Source organism: Galeopterus variegatus, unplaced genomic scaffold (assembly GCF_000696425.1).
Source record: "Galeopterus variegatus unplaced genomic scaffold, G_variegatus-3.0.2 Scaffold1827, whole genome shotgun sequence".
Lineage (NCBI taxonomy): Eukaryota > Metazoa > Chordata > Mammalia > Dermoptera > Cynocephalidae > Galeopterus > Galeopterus variegatus.
Genome location: NW_007727938.1, coordinates 43,378 through 57,896, shown reverse-complemented (window position 1 = coordinate 57,896; position 14,519 = coordinate 43,378). Strand labels below are relative to the sequence as shown.

At 49.4% G+C, this 14,519-nt stretch overlaps 1 protein-coding gene across 1 annotated transcript in view; it reads right to left on the bottom strand.

Annotated features, from left to right (window-relative positions):
• PSMG4 (proteasome (prosome, macropain) assembly chaperone 4) overlaps positions 1-1,307 on the bottom strand; it is a 10,357-nt gene extending 9,050 nt beyond the window's left edge. The window contains exon 1 of the mRNA XM_008579195.1: positions 1,293-1,307. Within this exon, the coding sequence (XP_008577417.1) occupies positions 1,293-1,307 (15 nt within the window). The remainder of the gene's footprint in view (positions 1-1,292) is intronic.
• Between the last annotated feature and the right edge of the window lie 13,212 nt (positions 1,308-14,519).

Genomic DNA, 14,519 nt, shown 5'->3' with positions numbered 1-14,519 from the left:
CCTCGGGCCGCGCAGCTGGATCCCCGGCCTCTCCCCTGCGCCTCAGTACGCGGTAGGACGCGCCCTCGTGGCGGAGTCGGACGGTGACCCCTGACAGCCCGCGGGCGCCCAACCGAACTCGCCCTCACTTTGTTCTTTCCCCACCCCATTGTTACTGACAAGGAGCATGAATGGGCCGACGCTGGCCGCAGCGTCTTCCCAGGCAGTCGGACGGTGACCCCTGACAGCCCGCGGGCGCCCAACCGAACTCGCCCTCACTTTGTTCTTCCCCCACCCCATTGTTACTGACAAGGAGCATGAATGGGCCGACGCTGGCCGCAGCGTCTTCCCAGGCCGTGACACGTCGCCCTACAAAGACGTTCACTTTTTAATTAGTTCCTTAAGGACTCAGAACAGCCACCTCCCATCATACCTACCCAAGCCCAAGTGCAGCAGATGACCCTGCTTCTGGTTTTACAAAGAAAATAGAGCTTATGAGGTTTGATTTCCCCCGGCTCCTTTCTCTTCCTCAAACCCTTGTCTTCCTCGGACCCCATTCTTACCTCCTGCCCATTCTGTTACAGTGACAGATGTCCCTCCTCATGCTGAAGGTCAATCTGCCCACCTGTGCTCTGACTCTGTCCTTTCCTACGTTAACTGGGAGGGCGTCTCCAAAAGCTGAGATGCATCACCTAGTCCGCCTTCAAGAAAGGATTTGTCCTACCTTCTGGAAATGCTGTTAGCAGAAAGCCTTCTGCTGTGGCCTCCTGCAGGGCCTGTGCACCCTTCCCCGGGCAGCCCACGTCCAGTGACTGATGGCAGCACCATGAAGGACAGGCCACTGTGGCCCAGTGCAGGACAACTCTGACGGGCCATCATAGCTCCAGAGTGCCCATAAGGTCAGCCGAGAGAATGTTCACCTTGCGCTATCAGGAGAAATCAAGGGTGGATGATGAGGAGGCTGACTTCAGTCATCCCGATGAGATATTAAGATCCTTTGCTCAGTTCCTGGACCTGGAACCTGACAATTGAAGAGGTGGCTAAGTCCTCTGCACCGCCATGGCAAGTGTACACATGGTGATTGCCCCAGCTCTTCCCCAAGGGAAAGAGGAAAACCCAAACATTTCAAGGGTCAGAACTGAAATTGACATCTGGAGACCTGAAGTGTCATCATGGTCCTTCTGCTGGGGTGGGGAACCATGCACACAGGAACCACGCAATAAACGAAGTCCTGGTGAAGGGACCCATCAAGGGTCATTTCCCTGGTCTGTGAATGTATTTGGGATGGACATACTTGGAAGCTGGAATAGTACCCACACGGGGTCCATGGTCTATGGGGTAGGAGCTATCGTAGTGGAGAAAGCCAAATGGAAACCTCTAAAATCAACACGTCTTCTCCAGTCAAGCAAGCAAATAAAAAACAATATTGCATCCTGGGGAGGAATGGTGGGAACTAGTGCCACCCTTAAGGATCTCAAGGATGCAGTAATGGTAGTCCTTGTCATATCTCTATTGAATTCACCAGGCAAATCCTGGAAGATAACAATAGACTCCCATAAACCCAACCAAGAAACAATGCCAGTTGCAGCTGCCACCGCAGCTGTGGAATCTTCACTAGTGCAGTATGAGGCATGTGGTACATGGCCAAGGGTTGCAAACGCATTACTTTCTACTGCACTCAGGAAAAAGAAGCAGAACCAGTTTGTGTTCACATGGGATTAACAACAATATTCATTACAGTTTTGTCTAGGGCCCTGTTAGCTCTCTGTCTGAAGAGGCCTGGACGTGCCACAGGATGCCACATTGATGTGTTACGAAATAGTCACCTCTGTCTCACCAGTGCCTCTTCTTCAGTTCACATCTGTGGCCACTTGGGAAATCCCACAGGAATAGTTGAAGAATGCAGTAAAAGCCTGAGCCTTGCTTCTGGATGGGTCCGTGTGTGGATGCAAGCTAACCAGGGACGGCCTGGTCATCCACTCTGTGCACAGAGCAGTGGCCCAAGGTCAGAGTATATACAGACTCATGGGCAATGGTGAGTGGCCTGGCTGGGCTGGTCAAGGACTGTATGGAGAAAGATTGGAAGCTGGAGGTCATGAAGTCTGGGTAAAGGCCTGTGGATGGGTGTCCATGTAGTGGCAACGCTGTTACATCACATTATCTATCACTTAGTAGAGAACGCCCACCACAGAAGAGGAGTTAAACGACTATGTCAGTCAGTAGACATTAGTCAGCCTCTGTCTTGCACCACCCCAGGGCTGGCACAATGGACCTGTGGACAAGATAGCCATGGTAGCAGAGGTGATGCATGGGCCCAAGAGCATGGAACTCCACTCACTAACGTTGATCTTGCTCCTGCTGCCACCAAACATCCTATCCAACAGCATCAGAGACCTAGGGCAAGACTCCAGTATGGCCTTTGATTCAGGGTGTACACAGGGTCCTGGAGGATGAGGATGGCTCCCCAACCTCATAAATTACCATCTCGGTGGGTGGCAGCTTCTGGGTGGTGCAGAGTATGTGGTGTGACCCAGAGACCCCTGGCCCTGAGCCCACTCCCTGCCTCTTTTATCGAAACATGTGATGTTGTATAAATCCCACGTGGGAAGATCAGACATTCTGTAAGCGTCAGATTTATTGGGGAGGGGAGCCAGCCTCCAGGACCCTGTGTACACCCTGAATCAAAGTGCTTTATGTTGTGCTATGTCCCCAATACAAAGACTACGTGAGTCAGGGAGCCAAGGGGTGGGAGCAGAGCAGTCCCACTTACCATCACTACCAAGGGTCTGTCTAGGGGATTGTGCCTCCGAAACTGCACTGTGGACTGCAGGACTAGAGGTCCCGTTTCCCAAAGGAGGAACACTTTCACACGGGACACAGCAAGAGCCCTTCTAAGCAATGAGCTGTGGCTGCCACTGGGCACTTTGGGCCCCAATGCGGTCAGCTGAGGCTCTGGGGTCTGCATCGCAACTTTTCTTATCCCTCTGCCCAATCCTGCTCCCCTCCCTCCCTGCCCAAGGCTTCTTCCTAATAAGTATAATAAATATTCAGATTGAACTCTCCCTTCCAATTTGCTTTCTGGAGAACCCAGCCTGGATCAGACTCCCTCCATGGCTTGTTCTCATCTGGCTTTAAGCATCCCTGTACCAATTCGTCCATGGCTGTGATTTTGCTCTTTGGCTAACCTTTAAAGTATGACTCCACAGCCAGGCTGCTCTTAGAGCCGCATGCATACCCAGCTGCTGACCGCTGCCGTCACTACCTGACTGTACAAGGCACCTGGCCCCTTGGAACGCTCACCCCTCTTCCCCTCTCCGCCCTGCCCCACGCCAGATTGCCTTGCTGTGTGACCTCCAGAGGAGAACGGACAGCACTCACTCCGTTTCCTGAGCCTACACTCAGGCATCTTCCCCGTCACTGCAAACAGCACTGCCTGTCCCCCCCCCCCCCCCTTTCCCGAGCCCACCCCCCGGCCTCTTCCCCCTCCCTGCAAAAAACCCCGCCCGTCCCCCCCCCCCCCCGATCCAGACCATGTCCATCTCGGCCTGGACTGCTGTGATGACATTCTGACTGGCTTCCTTGCTTCTTGTTTCACCAGCTTCCAATTTGTCTTTCTCACTATTACCAGAGGGATCTAAAGAACCAATAAACCCGATCATGATACATCCTCTAATAAAAAATTTTTCAATAATGTTTAGCTTAAAAGCCATTGCAGATACATGAGTCCCCTCACTAGCTGCCATCTCCTTCATGTCTGCCCCTTCTCTCACCTCCTGACTTTGAGCTTAGGCGATACTGAACTCCTGGAGGTGGCCAGCACCCCCATGGTGCCAATTTGCCATGTGCATCATTGTACACAGTGCCCCTGGGCCTGGGCCTGCCCCAACGCACCTATCTGAGAAACTGTGTCCTGAAGTCAGCCCCAACACCACCCCTCAGGGAGCCTTCCCAGGCTTGCTGGCTGCAGCTTCTCCTGGCCTTCATTTTTATCTCCCCCAGAGCAATCATTTTACGTGTAATGGCTTTTTTGCAAGACTGTTTTCCCTCTCAGGAAGCTCTTAAGGAAAGCAACAGAGTCTTTCATCTTCAGTGCAGGGCACAGCCGGGGACCCTGCACATCATGGGCATAAAGCAAATAGTGATTGAATGACTGGGTGAGTGAGAGAACACGCAAAGTCCCATTGAGGGCTCTACTCATGGCTCCAACACTAATGAGCTCTATGTCTCTATTCTAGGTCTCTGTTACCTGAGCTGTAAATTGAGAGGACTGGCTTAGATTGTCCCTAAGGCACCTTCCAGAGCTAATACCCTATGCAGATCAGGTGGGAATGCAGAATGGTTAACAAGACCCTCCCCTGCCCGGCCCCAAGAAGAAGGGTGTAATTCCGCAAGGAGCCACTAGGGGGCAGGTGGGAAGGAAGCGGGCGCCTAGATGCAGAGCAGCTTTGGTTTACAGAGAGCAGCCGGGTAAGTCCTGGGGTTCCCGCTCTCTACTGCAGAACTGCCAGAGACTGTCTTTTCTACAGGCTCTGCAATTGTACAACACTCCGATGAAGCAACAGGCTCCGTTCCCTGGGCAGTCCACAGCCCACAAATGCAAAACCAGCCAGCAGCAACAGGAGAAAGAGGCCAGTTTAAAGGGAGAAGGCAAGCTGGCCTTAGGGGTTCTGACTCATCCGTCTCCTCTTTCTGCCACCAGTTTGGGTTGTGAGCCTTTGTCTGGAGTGAGTTTCATTAGGAACCAAGAATCACGGGATTTTAGGTGATGGGTAAGAAAACCATTCCAAGGGAATGACTCTGTCAACTTCTTTCCAGATGTGGTAAGGGGACCCTGGGGTTTATAATGAGGCCGTCCACAAATGGAGCTGTCCCCTGGGATGTTCATAGTGCCATCAATGAGTCATAAGAACTTCCAGGATGTTGACATGGAGTCACTCATGAACAGATCTTTGGTTCTTTAGTCCAAAATCAAACCCAAACTCAGTTATATGCTGTATTAGTTCATTTTCTGTCACTTAGAATACCTGAAACTGGGTAATTTATAAAGAAACAAAATTTATTTCTTAGAGTTTTGGGGGCTGTGAAGTCCAAGGTCAAGGAATGCATGTGGCAAGGGTCTTCTTCTTGGTGGTGACTCTTTGTAGAGTCCCAAGCCATTACAGGGCATCACATGGCCACAGGGTGCTCACTTAACGTGCTCACTTGCTCTCCTTATAAAGCCACCAGTGCCTCTCTCATGACAACCCGCTAATCCATTAACCCACTAATCCATAAGTGGATTAATCCATGCAGGAGAGAATAACCCTCAAGACCCAATCACCTCCCAAAGGTGATTTCTCTCTCAACATTGCCACATTGGGGATCAAGCTTCCACAGGAGTTTGGAGGGGACCAGCACACAGATGTAGCATACGCCGTGGCTGGTATGTGGTGTCTGGGTTAGTGATGGACTAGGTTATACTATGGTAACATTTTAACTCTGAGATGTCAATGGCTTGATGTGAGGAAGTCTATTTTTAGCTCATGCTGTAAGTCTAGCTTGGGATGGGAGGAGGGGGCAGGGGAGCCAGTGGGGGGACTCTGCTCCATGTTGTCCTTCAGGAACCCAGGCTGACAGGGCACCCACTGCCTGGATTGCTGGGCCTGTTCTGTTTATGCTCTGATCGAGAAGTGACATGTCATGTCCACTCATAGCCCATTAGCCAGAAATGGTCACCTGTTGCTGTCTACCTGGGACGATGGGTGCAGAGTGTGGGGAGCAGATGGGGTGCCTGATGAGCACCGCTGTCCCTGCCACAGTAACAGAAGTGATGAGTTACTGTGATTTACCACATCTGCCAACCCATGCAGAGCCCCTAGTGGGCCTGTTGCTGAGAGATGTCGCCCAAAGCTGTGCTCTCCACCCCAAGTGATCAAACTAGCTTAAGTCTTTTTCTAATGTTAAGACTATATGCTAATTTGCATTCTGCTCTAAATCTGTTTCTACTAAAGCCAGCACCCTCTCTGCAACGGGACCTACGAGGTCTCCTTCTGCCTGTTACTATGGATGACTGTTGTGTGCTCTGAGCTGCAGGGACCCCTCCCCCAGGCATGAGTTCCCACCTCCCCTCACCCTCTCAAGGATACCACACGAGTGGTTTCTGCCTCTCTCTCCGGCTCCGTCGATTTTCACCTCTCTGCTAGACTATCTGCAGCAACATGCAGACACACTTAGTTTTCCCATCTTAAAACATTCTTTCCTTTAATTCCACATTTACTCCGATCTCTACTTCCCTCCGCTGCAGAACTCCTGGGGAAAGGTTTTCTGTGTGCTGTCCCCTTTCTCTCCTGAATGCACTCCAATCGGGCTCCCTTCCCCTACTTCACTGAGCTGCTCCCACTAAGGTCACCAGAGCCCTCGAGGTGCCATAGCTCTGCTTCTTCCTCGCCGGATGGTCAGCACTTGACCTGCAGGACACTGCCCTGTCCTGGTGCCCTCGTCCCTCCCGTCCTCCTTCTCAGCCTCCTGGGCTGGTTCTTCTTCCTAGTCCTGTCCCTGCTGCAGAAGTGTCCAGCGTCCGCATTCTCCCTGAGCTGCTCTCCCTCCTGGGTGACTTCCCCAGCCCATGGTTTAATTCCTTCTACACACCAATGACTCCCAAACCTGTGTCTCTGGAGCCAATCTCTTTCCTGAACTCCAATGCTACAGAGCCAGCTGCCTACCCGACACCTCCACTTTCATCTGTGCTAGAAACCCCCGACTTACCGTGGGGTTCCCCCCAAAAGACTGCCTTTCCCTCAGTCTTCCCCATCTCAGAAAGCCACACCTGCACGCCTCCAGGTGTCGGGCGACAACCTCAGCATCTCCCTTGTCTCCTGTTTTCCGGTCACACTCGTGTCCCACTCATCGGCAAGTCCTGCTGGCTCTGTCCTAACTCCCCCACTTGCCGTGGCCCCCGCCGCCGCTCCTCTGAGCAGTCTGTCTGTTTCTGCCCTCAACCCTTTACCATCCATTCTCAACATACAGTCAGAGCGATTCTCTCAAAGAGACTTCCTCTTTCCTCATTTTGACATAGGAGGATTAGGTTCTTGTACCAACATTTCCTAAAACGAGCGGTCTATTTCTAGAGAGGACTTCGGGAATGGTAGACTTTCTCAGTGCTACAATAACAATGGACAATTTTTAAAATTTTCCCTATCAGTCCTTGTGTTCCCCAAAAGGCTAGTGTTCCCAAGTGTGTCAGCCCCCACCCTGCCCCTCTGCCTCCTCCTCCCAGCTGTCCCCTGCTAACTCTCCACAAGGATGGACAAAATACTGAGGCCAGCAGCAGCCACCCCGTGGCATTTCCTAACACAGGAAAGAGAAACCCCTGCCCAGGTTCCAGTGTCATCAGGCTCTGGTGCAAAAGGAAAAATAGGATAATCCCAGTGGTTTGACCCAGAAGGAAAAAAGCTTAAAGGGGATGGAAACAAGTTAAGCCTTGAATCGTTGTTATTCACAGGCAGAATCCACCATGATGGGAATTTTCTACAACTCTTTGTAAAGTGTCAGTGCAGCGTCTTTAACCAACAAAGCGTCAGTTCAGTCATGCCCTACCCAGGGGGCAGCTTGGCCTCTGTCCTTAGACTCCGGGTGGTCCCCAGGGGCGTGGAGGAGGTGCCCCCTCTTCACTCCACCCCCTGCAGGCAGAAGCAGCAGGGGCTCCAGTCCTGTCCTCCACGCCCAGGTGCGGGGCTGGCCCTGGCCCCTGGCTCTTTACAAAGCACAAGTAATGAATGAAAAGAGCCCCCAGTGAGGCGGGAGAAGGGTGGCCTGGCCTTCACACCATGTTTTAGGGAGGGCAGTGATGAGATGCAGGGTTAGCACAGCAGAGCAGGGAGGGGGTTTCCAACAAGAGGGCGCTTGGCAGCTGCAGAGGGGCCTTTGTCCTCGCCTTCCGCCCTGGCAGCTTCTTTCAGCAGATTGACCATATGCGGAGCTCTGGGTAACCGAGATCTACAGGCACAGATGGCTTGTTGCAGAGACAAGAACAGCAACCATGAAGCAATGATTAGCAACTGAAGGTTTGGGGTACAGAACAGCATAGTTCAGGAGCCAGAGCAGGGCTTGGTTGGGCGGGACTGGTAGCCTGGAACGATGGGGTAAGGGTCAGTTAGGTGGAGGCGGAGAAGTGGGTGCCTGGGCGGGAGGAGACAGACATGCTCACAGCCCCTGGGCAACACGTGTCCTGGGGCCAATCAGCCCAACAGGGAGAGAGCCCTGTCACACATCTGAACAGCCTTGCTCAAATCCCAGGAGGCAGGAATCATGACTTACCTTTTCAAACAAGGAAACGAATGCTAGGAGAACAGCTGAGGTGCCCACAGGTGGCTCAGTCACTGAGGGTGGAGGTGAGCCTGGGGTCCCCAACCCATCGCAGGGTTTCCTGTCTCCCAGCTGGAGGAGCGAGGGGGGACTAGGGAGGTATGGCATGTCGAGCCAAGGGGCTGGACTCAAGGGAGCACACAGCGTTGTAGACCGGGTCTGGGGACACACCCACAGTGGCATGAAGTGTGGCCACCACCTCCCCCATGTCAGCTCCCGAGAGCCCTGGAGCTGGACGTGGTCCTGGGGCCATGTCACCAAAGCCAGCGGGAGATATATTCTGCCCTCTCGCTCAGGTTTCTTCTTCGGTACCTTGGAATTCCCAGCGCAACCCCAAGGTCTAATATTTCAATTGCATATAGGTCTCAATGCGATTTTATTTTGTGACCATTCATGCTCTTTAGATAAGCCAACTCATTCATACACATGGGAAGGGCATCCTCTCCCAGGTGGTGTGTACCCTTGCTTGGGCTGGGAGCTTCATGCGTGTGTGATCACGCAGGGGTTACTTTAAGGCTCTGCAAGGCACGCGTGATCGGTCAGGCGCAATGGGACTCACCAGGGATATGCAAAAAAACAACTCTGCCATCCCATGAAAGACAGAATCTATATCCTGAAGTCCAAGTCAGTACCAGTGGAAGGCCATTTTGTCTGCTGGGTACATTTTCTGATGCTTTATTAGAATCCTCTGCCTAACTTCAAAGCATCATGCCAGAGATATGCAATCATGGAGGGCAGAGAACAAAAGACCTCTCTCTCTCTCTCTCTCTCTCTCTCTCTCCCCTGCTGAAACTGGTCATGTGATGCCATGATGCCAAAGCAGAGATTCATCTGCAAGGCCCTGCGTGGGTGGGTGGGGCAGTGGGCTGGTCGTTCAGCACGTTGTGGGGTTTTCCTGGGAATGTCAAAGCCCTCTCCCCACATCAGTGCCCAGACACTACGTGAGTCATGGCCTGTGTGCAAGCCGGTCCCTCAGCCCCTCTGATTCTCCACACTCAGCCCTGGGAGTCCGGATGGACTCCAGACCTCCATCTAGCTGTAGACAGTTCTGTTCTCAGACAAAGTCAGGCTCCTTTGCTGAGAATGTGGCTGCCCTGGAGGGGCTATTTCTGTGCTCCTTTCTTCTTCTTGGCACTGTAAAGAAGCACATCCACCCAATATGAAGACACAGCCGATGAAAGCCGCTGTATTTCAAGGAGAGTCAGGGAACAAGCTGAGGAATAAATGAAAAGACCCAGTGACAAAATGCCCATTCACTGGGCTCACTCGGCAAACATTTACTGAAGCCATCTGTGCGCCAGGCATTGTAGAGAGTGCTGGGAAGACACAAAGATGCCCTTGAGAAGGGCGCCCGCACCACCCCCTCTGGAATGGTGAGGCAGACACACACACAAATGCAGCACCGATGGCCGTTCACAGTGCCCTGGCACCCTGAGGAACTGACAATTCACAGATGCCTGTGTAAGTGGCAGCAACAGGAATGCATGTCACAAAGAGAGCGTCAGGCAAAGGAAGCGGAACAGAGTATGTACTGTTGGAGTCCATCTCTACAAAGCCCCAAATCCGGCAGATCTAACCCCTAATGCTGGAGGGCAAGACCGTGGTTACTGTTTAGGGTGGAGGTCAGGGGAGGAGGGAGAACACAAATGCTGAGAGTGTCCCTATGATGTCACTGAGCTGTACACCTATGGTCTGAGCACTTTTAAAAATCTATCCTTCAGTAGTTTGAGTCCACTTATATATGTGTATGCGTGTCCATTGACTCAGAGAAGGAGGCCATTAAAGGCGGCTATTTTATGTATTAGCTGGCACTAGATCATATCTAAGTTATTCTGGCCCCTTCAGCATTCACTGCAAATTTTACTATTTCTCCAGCAGAAAGGTCTTCTTTATAGCTAACCTCAGTCTGTCATGTGTGTCCACTAAGCCCATCCATTCTAATGATGGCACCTGGTTTTGTGCAGAAGACCACCCATCAGAAGGTGAGTGGCTTAGCAGTTTTTCACTTTTTCATGCATCCGTTTACCCTATGATTATTGAGCTCCTGCTGTGTGCTAGGTCCTGGGGATACAAAAAAATGAAGTAGACAAAGTACAAAAATGAAATAGATGTTTTCAGTGAAAGAAATGCACAAACAAATAGCTACGAGGCAGCACAGCAAGTGCCACAAGAGAGTGACTTGCGAGGCTGGCCAATTACAGACAGGGCTGCCGGGAGGGCAGAGCGAGCTGGAGGAGGAGCCAGTGTCTGATGGACAAGGTGGGGGCACAGCCAAGGCACTGGGGGCCAGTTTGGGGAACTGCAAGGTGATCAGATGTGGGGGCAGGACCGAGCTCACAGGTCTGGGGACACAGGATGGGTTGGGTTAGGAGGCTGTTCCAGTAATCAGGAGAGAGATGTCAAGGTAGGGAAGGGGTGCGGGTGTAGAGGGAAAGAAAGGCAGAGCTGAGTTCAGCAAAATGTTCCCAGTTGACCAGACCCCATGAAAAGCCCTCTGCTAAATGCCTCGAGCACCCAGTTAGAAAGGAGACCTTATCTTATAAAGGAAGGACATTCTGGCACATGCTGCAGCATGGACGAACCTTGGGGACACTATGCTCAGTGAAACAAGCCAGTCACTAAAGGACAAATACTGTAGGGTACCACTAATATAAAGTTCCTGGAGTCGTCGAATTCAAAGAGGCAGAAAGTAGAATGGTGGTTACCAGGGCTGGAGGGGGTGGTTGGGAATGGGGTGTTGGTGTTTAATGGGTACAGAGTTTCACTTTGGGATGATGAAAAAGTCCTGGAGATGGACGACGGTGATGGCTACGCAACAGTGTGAGTGTACTTAATGCCACCAGATGCACACTTCAAAATAGCAACGTCTTATGTGGTGTGTATTTTACCACAGTGGAAAATTTTAAAATTAGGGCTGCCTGGTTAGCTCGGTTGCTTTAGAGTCCAGGGTTCGATCTCTTTACCAGCCAGCCACCAAAAATAAATAAATAAATAAAAAAGCTACTTAGTCATCTTGGGTGTATTTTTAACCAAGTCCCATCACCCTGATGAGGTTCTATTGTACTTTGCTGCCCAAACTATAACAGGTCCTCCTCCGAGAACCTAGAACAAATCACAAATTGTTAGGACCTGACAAAAATCCTATTTTACAATTGTTCGATTTTCTGAATCAATTTCATTTCCTAGAGCCCACTGGGTCAGCAGACCAGTTTCTGGACATTCCTCTCCTGAAGCTGCTGTGAAGAACCCACCATCCACCACTTCTCGGTACAGTCAGAACCACGAGTTAGCAGCTGCCTGCTATATACCAGGTGCCATCCCAGGCCCCTTCTCTGCACCGTTTCTAGCCCTTACAGCGACCCCACGAGGGAGATCATGCTGAGAAGGTCAGAACAGGTGAGTGCCTTGCTCCCTGGCCCATGCGGTCGGGTTGAGACAGGAGCCAGGATCCCTGGCAAGAAGCCTGCTTTCCCCACTCATTCCACAAGGTTCCCTCGAACTTTGTCCATGTCCATGGCATTGAAACGCAGATTCCTGTTCTCAGTTCTTTTTTTATTTATTTTATTTTTATTTATTTTTGTCAATATACAATGTAGTTAGTTATTGTGTCCCATCACCAAAACCTCCCTCCCTCCTCCCTCTCCCCCCTCCCACCCAGATGTGTCCCCTCCATTTTCTCGTTGTAAGAGCTTCAAAAAAAAAAAAAAAGTTGAGGTTGTTAAAATACAATTGTCCTAAGATCCCTGCCTGAGGAATCTCATCAAACAACCAGGAAGTCTTAGCCACCACAGAGAAGAGACTGACTTTTCATCTATTCTTCTGAGGGCAGCTTCAAGAGATTACCTGGGGGACTTTGTCTGTGTAATAAGACCACCTTTGCTCATAGTGATCTTCTGCCCCTTACCGTCCTACCACCTCCACCTCAGCTCACACGTTCTTTGTCCCAGGCCATTGCTCTCTGCACTAACTCATTTTCCCTGAAAATCACTTACCTCCTACACCCCTCACCTCCCCTTCCCCTATGAAGAAGGGTATATAAACATCTGTACCCCACTGGGTTATTAGGCAATCATTCTGCTGTGATTCCCTTGTGCTATACACATTAAGTAAATCTGTATGCCTTTTCTCCTATTAATATGTCTATGGTCAGTTCCTATGGTAGATCTATCTTCAGTTGTTTGAGGAACCTCCAAACCATTTTCCATAGGGGTTGCACCATTGTGCATTCCCACCAACAATGTAAGAGAGTTCCTTTTTCTCCGCAGCCATGCCAGCATTTATCTTTCGGTGTCTTTTGGATTTTTGCCATCCTAACTGGGGTGAGATGGTATCTCAGTGTGGTTTTGATTTGCATTTCCCGGATGCTGAGTGATGTTGAGCATTTTTTCATATGACTGTTGGCCTTTTGTATATCTTCTTTAGAGAAATGCCTGCTTAGCTCTTTTGCCCATTTTTTGATTGGGTTGCTTGTTTTTTTCTTGTAAAGTTGTTTGAGTTCTTTATATATTCTGGATATTAGTCCTTTGTCAGATGTGTATTTTGCAAATATTTTCTCCCACTCTGTTGGTTGTCTTTTAGCTCATTAACTGTTCTCAGTTCTGACTTATAGTTTTTTTTTCCCCACAACCATTTGGCACTATAATCGTATGGTATCTGCTGTGGTCTGAGTGTTTGTGTCCCCCAAAATGTATATTCCCTAATTCTTAACGTGACGGTATTTAGAGGTGGGGCTTTGGGGAGGTGAAGAGGTCATGAGGGCTCTGACCTCCAGAATGGGATTAGCGCCCTTATAAAAGATGCCCCAGTGAGCTGCCTCTCTCTCCACCATGTGCGGACACAACAAGAAAGCTCCATCCATAAAGCAGAGATACCCTCACCAGACACCGAATCTGCTGGCATCTTGATGTTGGGCTTCCCAGCCTCCAGGACTGTAAGAAATAAAGTTCTGTTGTTAATAAATTACCCCGTTGAAGGTATTTTGTTCTAGCAGCCCGAATAGACTAAGACCGTCTCCCACCCTGTAATATAACAACGATGGTGATAGGAATCCCTGGACACCTGCCACGTGTCAGGAACCACACGATGAGCTTTAGGTGCTCAAATGAACAAGCTGGGAAGGTACTAATGCTCCTGGTTTCACCATTCAAATTGCCATTAGGTTCCAAATACTACGCTCTTCCCTCCCTGCTCTTCTGCTTTGTTTGCATAATCTGGGTTCTCTTGGAAGTATACGCAAGGCACCCCTCCGGGTTAGAGAGGAGGCGATGTCCTGCCTAACTGCATCACATCCTGCTTCTCTTACATCCCCCCAGCTCGCCCCTTCCCTCTGTAGGGCCTGGTTTCTAGCAACAACACCACCATCAACACCAAAAACCGTAGCAACAAAACACCTCTGCATGTAATTCGTGCCCAACCCATTGCTGACTAGCTGATTGGAGGAGCCCCACAGCCTCCCAGACGCTGCACTGCACTGGATCCAAGCCCATCTGAGCCTAAAGAATGAGCAAGCCACCCCCTGAACCTGCCCCACATCTGGCTCTCTGCACCCCGCTCCTGCACAAATCCACGCCATGGAAACTTGCCGCAGAGCAGAAAGGGACCCGAGAAGAGAGGCCCCACCTTCACCTGCTCCTCTTTCATCTTTCCAAACCGCGTGGCTGAGATAGGGCTGAGGGCAGAGAAAATGAGGCTTACTACATTCGGTTTGAGCTGGTTAGTTGGCACATTTAGGAGAGCGACGTGCTGGTAACACCAAGATCCAAGTACTGGCCAGCTGCCAAAAAAAAAGTCCTGGTAGAATCTTTATTTATTTATTTATTTATTTATTTATTTATTTATTTATTTATTTATTTATTTATTTATTTATTTATTTATTTATTTATTTATTTATTTATTTATTTATTTATTTATTTATTTATTTATTTATTTATTTATTTATTTATTTATTTATTTATTTATTTATTTATTTATTTATTTATTTATTTATTTATTTATTTATTTATTTATTTATTTATTTATTTATTTATTTATTTATTTATTTATTTATTTATTTATTTATTTATTTATTTATTTATTTATTTATTTATTTATTTATTTATTTATTTATTTATTTATTTATTTATTTATTTATTTATTTATTTATTTATTTATTTATTTATTTATTTATTTATTTATTTATTTATTTATTTATTTATTTA